The sequence below is a fragment of the Penicillium hispanicum genome (assembly GCF_028827665.1).
Source record: "Penicillium hispanicum strain IBT 35686 chromosome Unknown utg000001l_segment0_segment0, whole genome shotgun sequence".
Classification (NCBI taxonomy): Eukaryota; Fungi; Ascomycota; class Eurotiomycetes; order Eurotiales; family Aspergillaceae; genus Penicillium; species Penicillium hispanicum.
Window position 1 is genome coordinate 1,990,879 of NW_026623193.1, and position 18,151 is coordinate 2,009,029.

Below are 18,151 nucleotides of genomic sequence, written 5' to 3' on the forward strand. Positions count from 1 at the left end.
TAAAAGGCTAAAGCTAAATTAATTTAATAGGACTAGGCTAATATATAGTTTATATTAATCTTAAGGAAATATGGTCTTCTATAGCAGGTGAGGGTTTTTATATGGGTGTGGGTATATATGCCTTATATGATCTATATCGGGCATAGACCTATTATAATATATAGTTTATTTAGACTAGCTTAATACTATTTTAGCTATTTTTAGCTAACTAAAAATAAAAACTATACTAATTAAACTAAATAATATAGATTTAATTATATACTAAATAAATTAATAATAAAAGAGTACTAATTAATTTATAAAATAAAAAAAAAATAAAAAATAGGAGATAAAGTAAAATTTCTTTTAGATATTTTAAAATCTTAATTACTATTTTAATTTAATAAAAAAAAGCTTTTAAATTAGTAAAAAAATATTTTAGAAATATAAAAAATAAATAGAGATATAATTTAGAACGATTAAAAAATTTTTCTAAAAAAATATAGTATTTTTTATTTTTACTATAAAACTAATTAATAATATTTAAATATTTTAATAACTAACTAAAATAAATCTAAATTAAAAACTATAAAGTTTTAATAAACTATTTAAATATTTTTATATTATTATTAATAAAATAATACTATATTACTATATCTTATAAATAAATTAAGAATTAAATCTAAGAAATTATTCTTAATTAACTATAGTTTCTTTATTTATAGCTATCTTATTTTTAATATTATAAAAAAATAACTAAATTATATAATATTATAAAATATAACTATTATCACTAAGATATAAATATAAATTAAAATATATTAATATAATTAGTTTATTTAGATAAATAAATTTTTCTTATTAATAATATTTATTCTAATAAGCTTATTTACTTTATTAATATATTTATATAACTTTTACCTTTTAGTTTTAATGGTTTATATTCTAATATATATATAGTCTATTTTACACTAAAACTAACCTTTAAAAAGATACTATTTATTTTTATATTTATAATAGCTATTAGTCTAAAAATAAATAATATAAAAAATACTACTATTATAAAAATCTATATATATTTATCTATAATATCTATAGTTAACTCTAATAATAATATAAAAATATATATATTAGCTAATATCTTAATTAGTTTATAATTTACTTTTAAACTAAAAAAATACTATAAATATAATAATTAAAGGATTAATATAGAAAAGTTAAAAAAGATATAGTAAATTAATAATTTTTATACTACCTTTTTTTTATTTATATATTTTACTTTATAATCTTTAATTATTTTTTTATTATATAGTAGTTAAGCTATTTACTATAAAAAAAGATATAGTTATTACTAAAAGATTAAAAATAAAACTGAAGAACCTTATTTCTAAGGTTATTATTCTATATAAAGCCTAGAAGCTTTAAACCTAGAATTTATATTATTAATCACTAAGAGTTTAAATTAATAATAAATCAATATTAACTCCTTAGTAATTCAGATTAAAAAGAAAAACCCTTAGATATCTGTAAGTCAGATCCTATAAGAATCAGTTACTGCCTTAATTAGATATAATTATTCTTCGCCTTATATTATCTCTACCTAGCTAACAGATTATCTATCCTAATAACTTAGATATCTGATTCTTAATAATTTATTATATTTATAGAGAAGATTAACACTAATAATAGAATTAATAACTATTATAATATTTCTAAAAGGTAATTATTTAATTACTTTAAACTATATCCTTTTAATAAAAGCAGTAAAGTTCTTTTATTTAGTAACTAATTTATATACTCTCTTTATAATTTTTATTAACTAGTTTACTATTAAATATTATAATTTTTACTAAATATTATTATCTTTAATTTTAATAATAACCTCTTGGTCTTTTTAAAATTTAATATTATTAATACTAAAAAACGATATATTAGTATTTTAAAGGAAAAATATAAAAAACTATACTATTTAAAAGGATTTCTTATTACCAATTCTATATATAAAGTATAGTATTCTAAAAAGTGATAGAATTAATTAAGTTAGTTAATAATAAATTTATTTAAAAGGCTAATTTAATTAATTTTTTAATAGTTTTTATATAGTAATTAAGCTATAAAATTATTTTAGAGATCTTTTTTAAAACTTTATATATTTATAATATTAACCCTATATCACTTTTATAGGTATTTAGTATATACTATTTAACTCTTTTGACGGCGATGCCTTAGGCAGCCAGCCCCCATGTGCACCATATGTAGATAGCTTTGTCCTGTAGCTCTCTTTTCCTCTCTTCCTCTCTCTAGTGTAGTTTTTCTCTGATTTCTTTAGTTCTTTTGATCTTTATAGATCTATCTTTTTCTCTCTTAATTTAATCTATTTAGCACTTAGCAGTCTATATTATTATTAGGTTATAAGACCTCCTATTTAGTGGAACTAACTTAGAAATAGATTAATATATCCTATAAGGACCTTATATATAGTGAGTTATATTAAAATTTAATAGCCCTAAGAGAGCTGCCTAATTTAAAGAGTCTTAGCTAGAGATAAATATAGATTTAATATATATATTTTTCTTTTAATCTTTTTTTTAATTATATATCTTTCTTAGATCTATAATATTTTATTAAGAATTAATATATAGATCCTATTTTTATATTATCTTTTTTCCTAGATCTATAAAAAGATTATCTTTTTTTATTATATTAATATTTTTTTATTATATTAATATTTTTTTATTATAGTTATTATAAATAACCTTAAATTAACTACTTTTATAAGCTTTAAATAAGATAATAGTCCTTTTAGCTTAACTATTTATAATTAAGTATTTAATCTTTTAGATATTATAAAAATTATTTTATATTATCTTAAAGAAACTTTAATTAACTAAAAAAATTTTAAACTATAGTTTACTAAAATCTATTAAGTCTTTATTATATTAAAACTAAATAAGCTAGTTAATCTTTTACTAAAAAGACTATTAAAGACTTTACTAGATATAAAAAACTAAAGCTTAGTATTAATAACTATTTATAACTAAATAAAGGATAGTATAGACTAAAAACTTATATATTTAATAGTTAATTAAAGTAGAAAGTGTGAATTTACTAATAAATTTATATAGATAGCTAAAAAAGTTTTTAAACTAAAAAACTTAGTTATAAAAATCTCTTATATTTCTATATAGTAAGAATTACTTAATTATATTTAATATAATTTAAATAAAATATTTATTAATAGGATAATAAAAATATATTTTTATATTTATAAGTTTAGTATAGATATTAATCTATATCTAGAACTAGATCTTATTATTAGCTAGTTTAACTAGAATTTAATAATAATAGCTATAGTTCTAAATAGCTTAGTTATTATATATTTAAAGCTTTTTAAAAAAAAGATAATATAGAAAAGATTTATAGTATTAAATTTTTATAATATTATAATAACTATTAAGTAGTATATATTATATAAGTAGGATTAATAAAATACTTTTTATATAGTAATTTATTATTAATATTAATAATCTTTTTAATAGACTTTTAATAATAAAAAAAAGAATATATTAACTAAAAGAGTTAATAATAAAGACTATATTATATAGTTATATAAAAAAAGTTTAAAAAATAAGAAATATAGCTACTATATTAGTATAAAATATTTAGTAAATAGCTATTATTATCTTTAATCTAATTTTTAACTAAATAAATAGATAGTTTATTAAATAAATTTATAAATATTTAATTAAATAGTTTCTAAAAAGATATAGTTAAAAAAGAAAAATAATAAATTTAATAAAGATAAATCTAATTTAGTAATAAAAAAAAAACCTAAAAAATATAAATTATTATCTTTTATTTTAAATATTAATCTTTTACTAAATAGCAGTTTTTATAAATCTAAATAATTTTATAGTTAACTATATTAATAGCTATTAAAATACTAAAAAGCTTTTTTAATAATATATATTTATATATAGATAGTATAGTAGTAAGCTCTTTTAAAATAGACTAAAAAGATTATACTAAGTTTAAAAAAGTAAATATTTTAGATACTTTATATAATAGTATTATAACTATTATAAAACTATTATTAAAAGCCTCTAAAATATTATTTAAAGGCTTTAATAGCTAACCTAGTTTATTATATTTAATAAAATATATTACTATTAAAAAGATTATTAAATTATTTAAAGATAATAATAATATTTTAAACTAGCTAAATAAAATAATTATAGTCTTTTTTAAGAGTAAAAGATATTAGTAGTTAATTAATATAAATACTATAAATTATATATATATTAATTATAATTTTATAATTAAATATTATTTTTATAGACTTAGTAAAACTCTATATAGATAGGATATATTAGAATCTAGTAAATTAGCTAAAATAAAAAGAGTAAATAAAACTAAAATTAATCTTTTTACTAAAGATAGCCTTATTAATAGATTTATTATCTTTTACTATTTTATTATAAATAACTAGTTTAATATCTATTTATATAAAAAAAATTAAGAAGATCTAGGAATTATTTATAATAATAGCTAGTTTTTATTTTATAATAAATTTAATTAAAAGCTAGTTAAATATATATTTTATTAAAAAGATATATCTTTTATATATTAATTAAGTAGACTAACCTTTAATATTAGTATATTATTTATATTAATTACTCTGTTAGTAGTATATAAATAGTTTATATATACTAGTTTACTGTAATAAAAGATTAATAAATTAGTATTTAATAAAATTATTAATAGTAGTAGCTTTAACTATAAAGTGTATAAGCTAGAAAAGTTAAAGAAAATTATCTTATATATATCTTAGATATATATTAAATAGGCTAGTAACTATCTATATATTAATTTTTAGTATATAAAGCTAATAGCTTCTAATAGATTAAATTATATCTTAGTTATTATTAATAATATATTAAGATATTATTATTTAATTAGGCTAAAGACTAAAGATAAAATATTAACTATAGTAAAGAAGTTCTATATAGGTATTAAAAATAACTATAGATCTTTTTTAAAAGAGATATAAATTAATAAAAGTTTAGAATTTAACCTTTTTAAGATATAAAAAATATCTAAAAATATATATTTTAAACTATTTAGTATATATATATATAAATAAAATAGTATTAGTAAATTTAGTAGATTCTATCTAGTATAGACTATATAAGTTATAATTATTAATTTAGAAGTACTTAATAAGCTCTAAAATAAAGTGATTAAAATAGCTATATATATTATAAATTAAATAAGACTATTAAATAGTAAAAAATTGCTAATAGAGTTTTAGTATAAAAGTTTAGATTTTTAGAATTAGTCTATTTTACTATTTTATCTTTAAATCTTCTATTTAAAAATATATATTAATATCTTAATAAAGAAATAAGTTAAATTAAAAAAGATATAGCTATATATATATATTAGCTATTTAATTAGCTATATTAGTAAAAATAGTTATTTATTTTGTATTTTTAATCCTACTATATAAAAGATCTTAATTAATAAAGATATTATCTTTTAAAAGGATATAGAGGATATTAAACCCTTAATTAAGATACTAAAAAATATATTAAAGGGCTTTATATAGTAGAATTTTAATATTAACTATATATAGTAAATAACTACTAATAGATCTAAAATATAAACTAGATAAGGTTTAGAATATATAAAAAGAGCTATATAATTTATAAAATACTAGTTAATCTAGGAATATTATAATCTTTAAAATAGATATATAACTAAAGACTAATAATAACTTTAATCTTAAATAGCTAATTAATATTTATTTAAAGCTAAATAAAAAATATAAACTATAAAATAATAAGTTAATAACTTTAATCTAGAACTATAGTATATTAAAGAGTTAATTAAATTTTTATATATTAATCTAATAACTAAAAATAGATAATATCTTATAAATAAATAGTTTATACTAAAAGAATAGGAACTATTTAGTTATTTTTGAAATAGGGTAAAAATATTAAAATTAACTATTTTAGCTACTATATTTATTTCTTTATTATTAATTTAATATATCTTAATTATATCTAAGACTTTTCTAGATTTAGTTAAATTAATATCTATTTAATTTATAGTAATAGAACCTTTATAATTAAATTTAGATCTATTAATAGAAATAGTAAACCTTTTATTAATATCTTTATCTATAAAGATAGAGTATAAAGACCTAGGACTTATAATATTTTAGTTAATCTTAAAATATTTAAAAAGGTTTATTTATAAAAGATCTTTAGTATAATTTACTAATAAATTTAGATATAAAAAATATAAAAATAGTGAATCTATAAGATCTAAATAAAAAAATAATCTAATCTCTATAGCCTTTAATAAAACTAAATATATTATTAATATTAAATTTAGTATAAATTAACTATTTATAATAGTAGTTATTTTAAAATTAGTAAAATTAATAACTATAGAAATAATATATATAACTATCTTAAAAAAGAAGAAAATATAATAAATAAAAATTCTAATATTATATAAAGAAGCTATAAAGTCCTTAAAAGCTATTTTATAGTATAATATAATATTAAACTAAATTATAAAGCTTAATATTACTAAAGTATATAGTATTACTCTATATTTTATAAATAAAGATAATAAAGTTTAAATCCTATCTAAGAAGTAAATATTTATAGTTAAAATAGATTTATATAGCTATATTACTAAATACTAAATATACTAAGTAATTTATAAGAACTAATAGTAAGCTAAAATTAATTTTAATAAATTATATATATTTATTATTACTAATTAAGCTATAAAATTTTTCTTTACTAAAGTTATATATAAAGGCCTAAAGATATACTAATTTAATATTATAATAGTATATTTAAATACTAAACTAAAAGATAGAAAGATTTATATAAAGATATTAATAAGATTTAAAAAGCTAAGAATAGTTTATATACTATAATAAGCCCTATATAATCTTTAATAAGTAATATATTTATAGTATATATATTTTAATAGGCTACTAAAGAATCTTAATTTTTTTTTACTTAATAATAATTTATATATCTTTAAAAAGGTTAATAATAATAATATATATATTTATTTTTTAATCTATATTAATAATATTTTTATAGTAGATAAAATAAAAGAATCTTTAAATAATTTACTAAAAGATATTAATAAAGAATTTATAGTAAAAGATCTTAATAATTTATAGTAATTTTTAGGTTATAACTTTTAAATAAAAGTTAATAGCAATAATTAATATATAGTCTTTAACTAAAAGTTATATTTACTATAAATAAACTATATTAATAGACTATATATATTATAAAAGAGGATAAAAAAACCTTATATTATCTATTAAAATATATAAAAAAAATAGATACTATATAATTAATATTTAGTTTAACTATAAATAGACTAATTAATTATATAGACTTATTATATATAAATAATTATAGTAAATATTTAGTAAAGTCCTATATCTTTTTTTTAATAGTATATCTATATTATAAGGCTTATATAGATAAATAATTATTATATTATTATTAACTATTATAGAATATATAGTATATAATATAGCAGTAAAAGAAGCTATCTTCCTAAATAAGCTAGTATATAAATTTAGTCTTTAAAGACCACTAAATAAGCTTATAGATAACACTAAAAATAAAATTATTAATAATAATAGTAACAATAATAATACTATAGTTCTAATATAAACTAATAACAATAATATATTAGTAATTATAATAAATAAAAGCTATAGTAAATTAATAAAATAGATAGATCTTAGATATCACTTTATATAATATATAGTTTAATAAGGTATAATATAATTTAAATTAATCTAATTAGGAGTAAACCCTATAGATAAATTTATAAAAGCTCTTAGACCTAAAAAATATATAGTCTTTATAGACCTTCTATATATACTATAATTAGCTAGATTAGAATAGATATATATAGGATAGAAAGGTTTTTAGTGATACTAGCAATATAGATATAGATACTAAGGGGGTATAATAGTAATACCTTAGGTAGCTAGCCCCTATATACACTATATATAGATAGTTTTATTCTATAGCTCTTTTTTCCTCTCTTCCTCTCTTCAGTGTAGTTTTTCTCTGATTTCTTTGGTTCTTTTAATCTTTATAGATCTGTCTTTTTCTCTCTTGATTTGATCTGTTTAGCACTTGATAGTCTATATTATTATCATCTTTAAATAAAGTAAATAATATAGTTATTAACTAAAAAACTATTATTTTTAATTCTAATAAATATACAGTATATACTATAAGCAATATTATTTATACTAATAATATTTATATATAGGCTAATCAGAGATATAAGGTTTTTCTTTAGTAAAATAGGCAGTATTTATATATTCTATATATTACTAATAATAACTATAATTTATACTTTTAAAACTAGTATAAATTAATAGCACTAAAGATGGCTTAAAAATTAAATAAGTTCTTAAAGCCTAAAAGCCCTATATTAGTAAAATATTTTAAAAAAATAATTTTACTAAAAAAGAGTTATTTTATTATTATAGATTTAGTATTTATTAAAAGTATAGGAGTTTAAGGACTTAGGTAAGGGTCTGCCTTAGGCCAGAATAGCACTACTCCTGATCTAGAAGGATGCTTTAAATAGATAGGATGAATTGAATTTAATCAAAGATAATAGTTCTAGATAGGAAAGCTAGCAGTCTATATAGGGTATAAGAAGGATTATATAATAACAGAGGTAAATAATAAGAAAGTAAGATCTACCTAGCTAAGCAGCAATAGAATAGATAATTTAGAATAAATATATAATTTATAATATAATTCCTATATTATTAAATAGAAAAAGGGGTAAATAGTCTAAATAAAAAAGGGGTTATCTCTAGATACTAATTTAGTAGAATAGAAAGATAAAAAGAATAGATATCTAAATTAATAAACAGAAAAAGGAAAAATCTTTAGTTTAAATCCTAATTAAATTAGAATTAAATAAATAGATATTTTTAATAAAAATTCTTTAATCTAATATACCTTTTTAGCTTAAAAGGTAAAGATAAAATAAATTAAACTAAAAGAAATATAGTAATATTTTTTAAATTTATTTAATCTATAAAAGATAAATACTATTTAAATAAAAAAATCTTTATTATTTTATTAATAATTATCTAATTAAATAAAATCTACTTAATCTTAATTCTATTTATTTAGACTTTTTACTATAGCTAATAATAATAAATATTTATATAATATAGTTTAGTAATAAAAATAGAATCTTTTTTAACTAAAAAATTAATAATTTTTTAATTATTATATATTATAATAATATTATATTCTAGATTAAATTAGATTATTTTTAATAAATATTAAATCTATAAAAGCTATTTAAATACTACTAATAAAGTAAAAAATTTAGCTTTAGTAATTAATATAGTAATAGTTTTTTATTTTTTTAATATTTAATTAATAAAGCTACTAAATAAAATAAATATATAACCTTTAGTACTTTTTTACTCTATATTATTACTATAGCTAATATCACTTATTATTTAAAAAACTAAGCTAAAATATATACTATTATATATAATTATATAGTTTTTAGTTTTATATTAGTATAAAATTATATATTTTACTATATAAAGATAATATAAATAAAGCTAATAAATAAATTTAAAGAAGATCTAGTATATTTTAACTAGATTAAGATAGATTATAATAATAATAAATAAAATAAAATTAACTATTTATTAATAGATATAATATTAATTCTAATTAATAATAATATTTTTATTTAATTAGTTAAATTAGTAAAGATTTTTATTTAAAAATAAGGTTTTTAGTAGTTTTTAATTAGTTATCTAAAATTAATAAATAATCTTTTTTATATAGGAATCTTAGTAAATTTATAGTTTTTTAACTAACTAATCTTAGATAATCTTTATATTAATAAATAAAAAAAGCTCTTTTACTTTTTTAAAATTATAAGAAATATATAATTTCTATTTAATTTTTATAGTATAAATATAGTTACTAAAATAATAAATATTAAATAAATTATTAATAAAGATTATAATAAAGATCTTTTTATTTATATAAATATATAGATCTTTTAGAATAAAAAAGAGGCTTAATTAAATTAGTTTTAATCTAATCTTTTTTTGCTATAGAAAAAATAATATCTTAAGACTATAAAATATATAATTTAGATAAATTATATAATTTATCTTATTATAACTAAGTAAAATATAGTAATAAACCTCTTTATTTAAGGTATTATTTAAAAAGATATTTACTATATCTATCTACTATATATTTAGATTAAATATAGTAATAATAGCTAATAAGATCTTAAAAGATTTAGTAATAAAAATAATAGTTTAAATATTTAAAGATTTAACTAATTAAAAATCACTATATATATATATATATATTTTAAATTAAGATAAAAAGCTATTTTTATCTAATTTATAGGAAAAAACCTATTAAAGTAATAAAATTTAATAAATAGTATAATTTAATTAATTAATATTAAGGTAATTAGTCTAATATAAGTAAATAATATTATCTTTTAAGATAAAAGTCTATATATTTATCTGATTTAACCTTTAATATTCTACTTTTATTATATTATAGAATTTAGATTTATAGATATAGTAATTAATATTATATAGTAAATTAAGAAGCAGAAAAAGGTTATTAATAATAATCTTTTTTAGCTAATTTAGTAAAATTATAAAGAAGTAGTATAGTAATATATTAATAATATTAGTCTAATATTATTTATTAATTAGGTTAAATAATAATAATCTAAGATATTTTAGGCTAAAATAGATATTTTAATTAAATCTAGTATTATTAATTATAATTATTAATTTTAAAAGCTATTATTCTATTAATTCTATATTATATATAAAAGGTATTTAAGATAAAAAGGATATATAATTATTATTATAATTATTATTTAATATATCAAAGGATTCTAATTTATTAATTTCTTTAGAAATAAAAAGAAAGAATAAAATATCTTTCATAATCTTATTATTTAGATTATAAAAATAATAGATTATTTCCTTTTTTAGTTAATTTTAAAGATTTTAATAGTTATTATTTACTTTATTTATATTAAAGTTTATACTATTTATATTATTTATAATATTTATAAAAAAAGAAAATTTTAGTATATTAATATTTTTAATAATATTATTAAATTTAAATAGTATAAATATCCTAATTTAGTAATAATTATTATTAAAAATAGATATATTATTATAAATAAAAAAAATAAAAAAGCTAATCTTATTAAAAATATAGTTATATATATAAATAATATAATTTAATTAAAAGATCTAAATATATTATATATTTAAAATATTAAAACTAATAAAATAGCTAATTTAAGTATAGGATACTAATTTTCTTAAATATAAAAGATTCTTAATATAAATATAAGTCTTATTTATAGACTTAAAGATTTAATAAATCTAGTTTTAGTCTTATATAGCTAGATTATAATTAGCTAAGTTAATTAAATAAAGCCTAATATAGTGATTTTTATCTTAATTAGCAATTTAAGACTTAATTTAAGATATAAATTACTATATTTATAATTTTAAACTATAAATTTTCTAAAAGATTAGTATTTATATATATAGATCTAGCTAATAAAATAATTAATTTATTAGTATATTCTATATAATTATTTATTTTAAGATAATAAAATAGAATAATATTAGTCTTAATTCCTTCTTTTTTAAGAAAACTAGCTAATAAAAGAAGGTTCTAGTCTTTATTATAGTAGATTTACTTTAGTTTAATACTAAAATAAATATTAATAAACTATATTTTATTAGATAGGGCTTTAGAGACTTAGTCTTTTAATCTAATATTTTTTAATAAATAGTATTAGATAATAAAGCAGAATAGATAGCTAATATAAATATTATAATTAAATATATAGATTATATATATAAAGTCCTAATATAGGGTTTTAAACAGTTTTTACTTTATATTTATAGGATAGTAAGATATCTAGTGCTTAATTTTACTTTTTTAGTAGATATTATATAATTTAATAATATTTATCTAATCTTTTTTAGATATATAATTAGTTAATTTAATAAAGACTCCTATAATAGCTAATTCTAGATAGATTAAGGTTTTAGTATTAATATATTTTAGTTACTAATACTATAAATTAAAGGTATTTAAGGTTAAATAAGACTTTACTAATCTAATTATATAGGTTTACTAATAGAAGTAAATAGGTCTTTAGTCCTAAGTTATATAGTATAAACCCTAAATAGTATATATAGAATAGATAGATATATTTATCTGATTTTTAAAAAGATAAAGATATATATAATAAAAGATTCTAATAGATTCTATATATAATATAGAGAAGATATTAAGATAAAAATCTAGTATATATATATACTATATAAGATAGAAAGGCTATCTATTATATAATTAGCTAAGCTAGAATAAAGCTATTCTATATCTAAGAATAATAGTAAAGCTATCCTTAACTAAGATTTTTTTTACTAATATATATAGTTTATAATTAATAAATTATATATAATTATTATATATATAAATATTAAATACTATATTATATACTAGTTAGTCCTATAAAATAGTTCTTAATTAGATAAATAAATATATTTAAATTATTAAGTAAATATATAATATTAGTTTTTTATTAAATATAGTATTATCTATAAATTTAAATAATATAAACTTAATAGTTTTCTTTTATATATAAGTAAATTTAGGGTAGTTATATATCTTTTTAATCTAATCTTTAGCCTCTTTAAATAGCTTTTAATTAGTTAGTTAAGTTTTAGGGTTAGTATAATAGTAATTAGTAAAATTATATAAATCCTTATATAGGTTTTTATTATATAGATAATATTATTTTCTCTATTATAGATTTTCTTAATTAAATTTAGACTAAAAAGTAATATAAATTACTTTTAATAATAAGATTCTTAATTAAGATAGATTAAGATAAATTAATTTATAATAATATTTAATTAAGTTAAAAAAAAAGATAAAATATTAATAAATTTACCTTTTTTTATTTAATTAGTTAGATTATTATATTAAAATTCTATAAAATATAGAGATAAAGATATAATAGATTCTAAGAAGTTATATAGTAAACGCTAAAGATCTTATATCTTATTTATATTTAGTATTTTTACTTTAAAAAATAGGCTTTTTTATTTAGTTAGCTATATATTAATTAGTTAATTTTTAGTAGGTCTTTACTAAAATAAATATTATTAATAGATTATATAATACTTTTAAGTCTTAGTAAAAAGAGTATATTTATTATATAGTATTACTATAATATTATAGGGTTAGTTAAGATTAAATATAATTTATTAGTTATTTATAGAGAGAGTAAATAAGATATAACTAATTATATAACTAATATAGCTAAAAATTTAATTATAATCTTAAAAATTAATCTTATAATTATAGTATATCTAAGTCTATATTAATTATTAAGTTTTATTAAGATTAAGTAAAGACTTAGTATCTTTTTAGATAGTAAAAATAATAGACTTATATAGTTAAGATAGAAAAACTAAATAAGCTAATTAGTCTAAATTAATATATTACTATATATTATAGATTCTAAAAGTTTACTAGATATAGTTAGACTATAAGATTTAGTTATCTAATACATATAGAATAATAGTAGTTTTAGTATTTATTAGTGCCTAAAAGATTAAAGATTTAGATATTAAAGCTAAAGAAGAAAAATAATTAGTTAAAAAAGTAATAATATAATTAAGATAAAGATAGATATATATTTAATAAAAAGGTATTTAGATTTATAACTATTAAAGTTTAAGGATTTAAAAAAATATCTATTTTAAGATAAAATAGTACTATTTTAGATTTAAAAAGATATTTTAAATAGATAAGATAAATTAAATTAATTAAAAATAATTATTTTAGATAGAAAAGATAATAATCTATATAGGGTATAAAAAGGATTATATAATAATAGGGATAAATAATAAAAAATAAAGATCTATATAAATAGAAAGGGATAAAATAGATAATTTAAATAAAATAAGTGATTTATAATATAATTCCTATATTATTTAAATAAAAAAGGGTAAATAGTTAAGATAGAAAGGGGGTTACCCCCTAGATACTGATTAGATAGAATAGAAAGGTAGAAAGAATAGATACCTAAAGGATCAGGGAGAAAAAGGAAAGGGTTCTGGTTCAAATCCTAGTCAGATCAGAATCAGGTAAATAGATATTCCTTAATAGGAATTCTCTAATCTGACATTTAATAATTAAACTATAAAGTTACCTTAGAGATCTTCTCTAAGGCTTTATATACTTATAGTATTAACCCTATATTACCTCTATAGGCGTTTAGTGTATACTATTTAACTCCTTAGACAAAGTAGACAATATAGTTATTAACTAAAAAACTATTATTCTTAATTCTAGTAAGCACACAGTGTACACTATAAATATCGTCTATACTAGTGATATTTATATATAGGCTGGTCAGAGGTGTAAGGTTTTTCCCTAGCTGGATAGGCAGTATTTATATATTCCGCACACTACTGATAATAGCTATAATTTATACCTTCAAGACCAATATAAATTGATAGCGCTGAGGATAGCTTAAATTTTGAATAAGTTCTTGAGGCCTGAAAGCCCTGCGTTGGCGAGATATTCCAAGAAAACGATTTTGCCAAGAAAGAGTTGTTTTTGGGGCATATGCCTTATATGATCCACATTGGGTATGGGCCCGTTGCAATTTACCCCTGCTTATTATATAATCCCTTTTATACCCTATATAGACTGCTAGCTATCCTATCTAGAATTATTATCCTGGATCAATTTCAATTTATCTCATCTATTCAAATCATCCTTCCCGATCTGGAGTAGTGCTATTCTGGCCTAAGGCAGACCCTTTCCTAAGTCCTTAAACTCCGACAGATACTATACTGCGGAGAGAGAGAGAGTGACAGGGGTTAAACCAGATCGGATAGGAGATTAATAATAGGGATTATAATAATGGCCTACCTAACGATCTGAGTAAGCTACCATCTCCACGCCTACCGAGCGTGTGCAGCTCGCGAGGCGTAGAGCATCGGAATTATGACACGCCGAATCCGAGGACTTGGCGGGCCCACTCCTACGCCTAATGGGCTGGATGCCCCGGCCCGGCGGCCTAGGAAGGATTGTAGACTTGGCAACTTGTGGAGGCGTTGATAAACTTTTTTTTCACCCTTTACATTCTTCCCTCGCAGAGGCCCTCACACAACCAACCATGGGTGTTCAAAAGAAGAGTCGCAAGTTCGCACAGGCGAAAAGAGCGATTTCATTACGTGACCACCGTCTGTTAGTTCTGCGCTCTATCTGGATGCCAGCGACCTGCTGCTGACTAGAGGCTCCAGTAAAGACAACGAGAAGACCGACAAGAAAGACAAATCAGGCCAGAATGAGCTCGTTCGAGAGGCGTGAGTGATTCCTGACTACCATTAAATCCAGAAACCAAGAACTGACTTTCTCCCAGACCCCAGGCTCCGTCATCCATGTTCTTCCAATACAATACTGCCTTGACCCCTCCATACTCTGTCCTTGTTGACACCAACTTCATCTCTCACACCATTCAGCACAAACTCGAGGTCATCCCAACTATGATGGATTGCTTATATGCTAAGTGCGTTCCTATCATCACCGACTGTGTCCTTGCCGAACTAGAGAAGCTCGGCCAGAAGTACCGATTGGCTTTGCGTGTGGCCAAAGACCCTCGTTTTGAGAGAATCAAGTGCGACCACAAAGGCACATATGCAGATGACTGCCTAGTCGACCGGATTGTCAAGCATCGCGTCTATATTGTCGCAACCAACGATCGTGATCTTAAGAGACGGATTCGGTAGACCCCTACTTACCTCTGACGATCGAGCTGCTCTTAATACTGACTATTATCCTAGCAAAATTCCTGGTGCCCCGATCATGAGTGTTGCCCGTGGAAAATACGTCATCGAACGACTTCCCGATGCACCTGAGAAGTGAAGGTCTTCCGAATTTCGCGCGTGCTGCCGTATACCAATTGGATTGAAGCCCTCATTCGCCTGGGTCGTCGCTCAGTAGCTATCCAGCTCGCCTGGGCACTCACACAATAACCACCGAAACCATATGAATCCCCAGACCCTGCCGAATAACCATGAAATGACAAAGCCGAAGTTGCGATCGGCTCTCATCCATAGTGCCGCTCATCGCCAAATGCCTGGGGGCTGTCGTTTCGGCTCACTGAAGGCTACCATGGACGGACCAAAGGACTTGCCATAGTTCAAGACCCTCAACAGTCTCTCCCACATGCATAGCGACACCCCGGTACATGACACCAGATGCGTCCTTGGTCGATGACGCCTACCATATTAGGTTCTGGATTTAGACGGCTATGATACGTGGTCGTGATGAATTGAAATGTCAATTTTTGAACCGAGGCTTTAGGCCCTCCCCATTATCTCGAATAGAAGCAAGGAAACTATTGACACGCATCGTATGCATGGACCTTGATCTGGCTAATCTCGCTGTGGGCATTCGATCTTCATTAATTCCTAAATGCGTCCAGTTTACATCTCCATGTCAGCCGGTAGTGTGTTTCTAAGCAGATAAGCTAGATCACTAGGAGGCCGCCAGCGACTGAGATTAACCGTACGTCTTGAAAAATTGATGAATTGAATGGGCAAGATTACCATCCGTAAAGCTTCTGATCATCTCATATTGTGACCCAATCAGACGACGCAAGGGAGGCAAGCTCGCAAGGATAGCATGGTTTTGATCCAAGAGATCCTTATTTCTTGCAATCCCAAGAAGCTGCTTCAATATTCGGAGAGAGTATAGCACTGCGTGGATTTGAGCCACGAGATGAATATCTGCCCAGTCGGTCTTTTGTCCCATAGACCCACTTTGAAGAAATCGCTCCAAATGCACAGCACTTGGTCTCGTTGTCGCATTGGTGGCGTCTCGGTAGATCTCGGACAGTGCGAAAAACACCCAGAATGACAGACGATGATCGTCATCGAAGATCGTTCGGGCCAGGTCGAGCCGCATCTTGAGAGCCACCAGATCGGCGGCCACTCTTTTTGCTCCACCAAGGGTGACTTTCTCAGCGATAATTCTTCCGCCTCGGCGAACGAATTCGTGAACCACAGGAAACCGGGCAGTGACGGGCCGTGATAGATTGAGTAACGCGTAGCCTAGCGCTCTGTAACTTCGACCCTGTTCCCATGCACATCGCCGGGCGTGGTCCTCGTGCAGAATCCCAAGATAGAGATGCGGTGGCTCGGTCCCGCAATAGACTTCTGGCCGCTCATACTGCCAAAATAACTCAGACACCCTTGGATCCAGGAGCTGGATATACGGTCTGTGTGCTAGCGTCAAAGACGACTCTTCCCGGTGTTGATACTCTTGCAAGAAACCATTGTAGTCGGCCGAGCATTCGGTCGTACCGAGATGCTCCATCGACTGGCGGAGTAGCTCGGGTAGGCTGAGATGAGAGTTTCGTTTCAACTCGAAGCCGAACCGTTGAATATTCTTGATTCCAAGACGGCGGCTAATGTGGCGTGGGTGAAGCCTCAGCCCTCGAATCTCTGCTTCATCTGCCTGCTGGGATTCCTGCAATTGAACCGAGTTCAGCAAAACTACTGCACCGTGTGACCCAAGATCGTGGATCAAGAAATCCGAATCATTCGTCAGAACAGCTGCGCCGGTAAGCTTTGAGACCCGCGCACATTCGCTATCTGCCTCTCCAGAAATCAGGAATGTGATGTTCGCCCAGGGATATTCGCCCCCTGCAAGCCGGTGTGCACCGGCTTGGTCTTCCTGGATTCGGTCCATGCTCCACCGCTCCTTGAGGTCTTCCAACACTGCAGATACCATGAATGGATTCTCTGGAATATTTCTCCATCGAGGAGGAAGATTGCGACTACGCCATAGTTGACCAGGCTTGATTGGTGTTTTGCTGCGATATCCACGCACCGAGGGAGGGACTGCTCTGCGGCGACACAGCTCTAGCTGCTGCCGCGACTTTTCAATCCGAGCCAGCCTAGTCTCTCGTTTGGAGACAGGCAACGCGCCATCGAAGCATATTTTATGTCTGCCGCGTGGTC

The 18,151-nt window shown here is 22.0% G+C and overlaps 2 protein-coding genes across 2 annotated transcripts; one reads left to right on the forward strand and one right to left on the reverse strand.

Annotated features, from left to right (window-relative positions):
- Window positions 1–15,300: 15,300 nt before the first annotated feature.
- Window positions 15,301–16,049, forward strand: N7459_000767 (rRNA-processing FCF1 family protein; the record flags this gene model as incomplete). Its single annotated transcript, XM_056939952.1, has 4 exons — window positions 15,301–15,371; window positions 15,428–15,490; window positions 15,547–15,909; window positions 15,968–16,049. 4 exons carry the CDS (start codon window positions 15,301–15,303, stop codon window positions 16,047–16,049), a joined length of 579 nt encoding a protein of 192 aa, XP_056804232.1.
- Window positions 16,050–16,688: 639 nt separating this feature from the next.
- N7459_000768 (uncharacterized protein) lies at window positions 16,689–17,921 on the reverse strand (the record flags this gene model as incomplete). Its single annotated transcript, XM_056939953.1, has 1 exon — window positions 16,689–17,921. The coding sequence occupies one exon, from the start codon at window positions 17,919–17,921 to the stop codon at window positions 16,689–16,691; it is 1,233 nt and encodes a 410-aa protein (XP_056804233.1).
- Window positions 17,922–18,151: the final 230 nt, after the last annotated feature.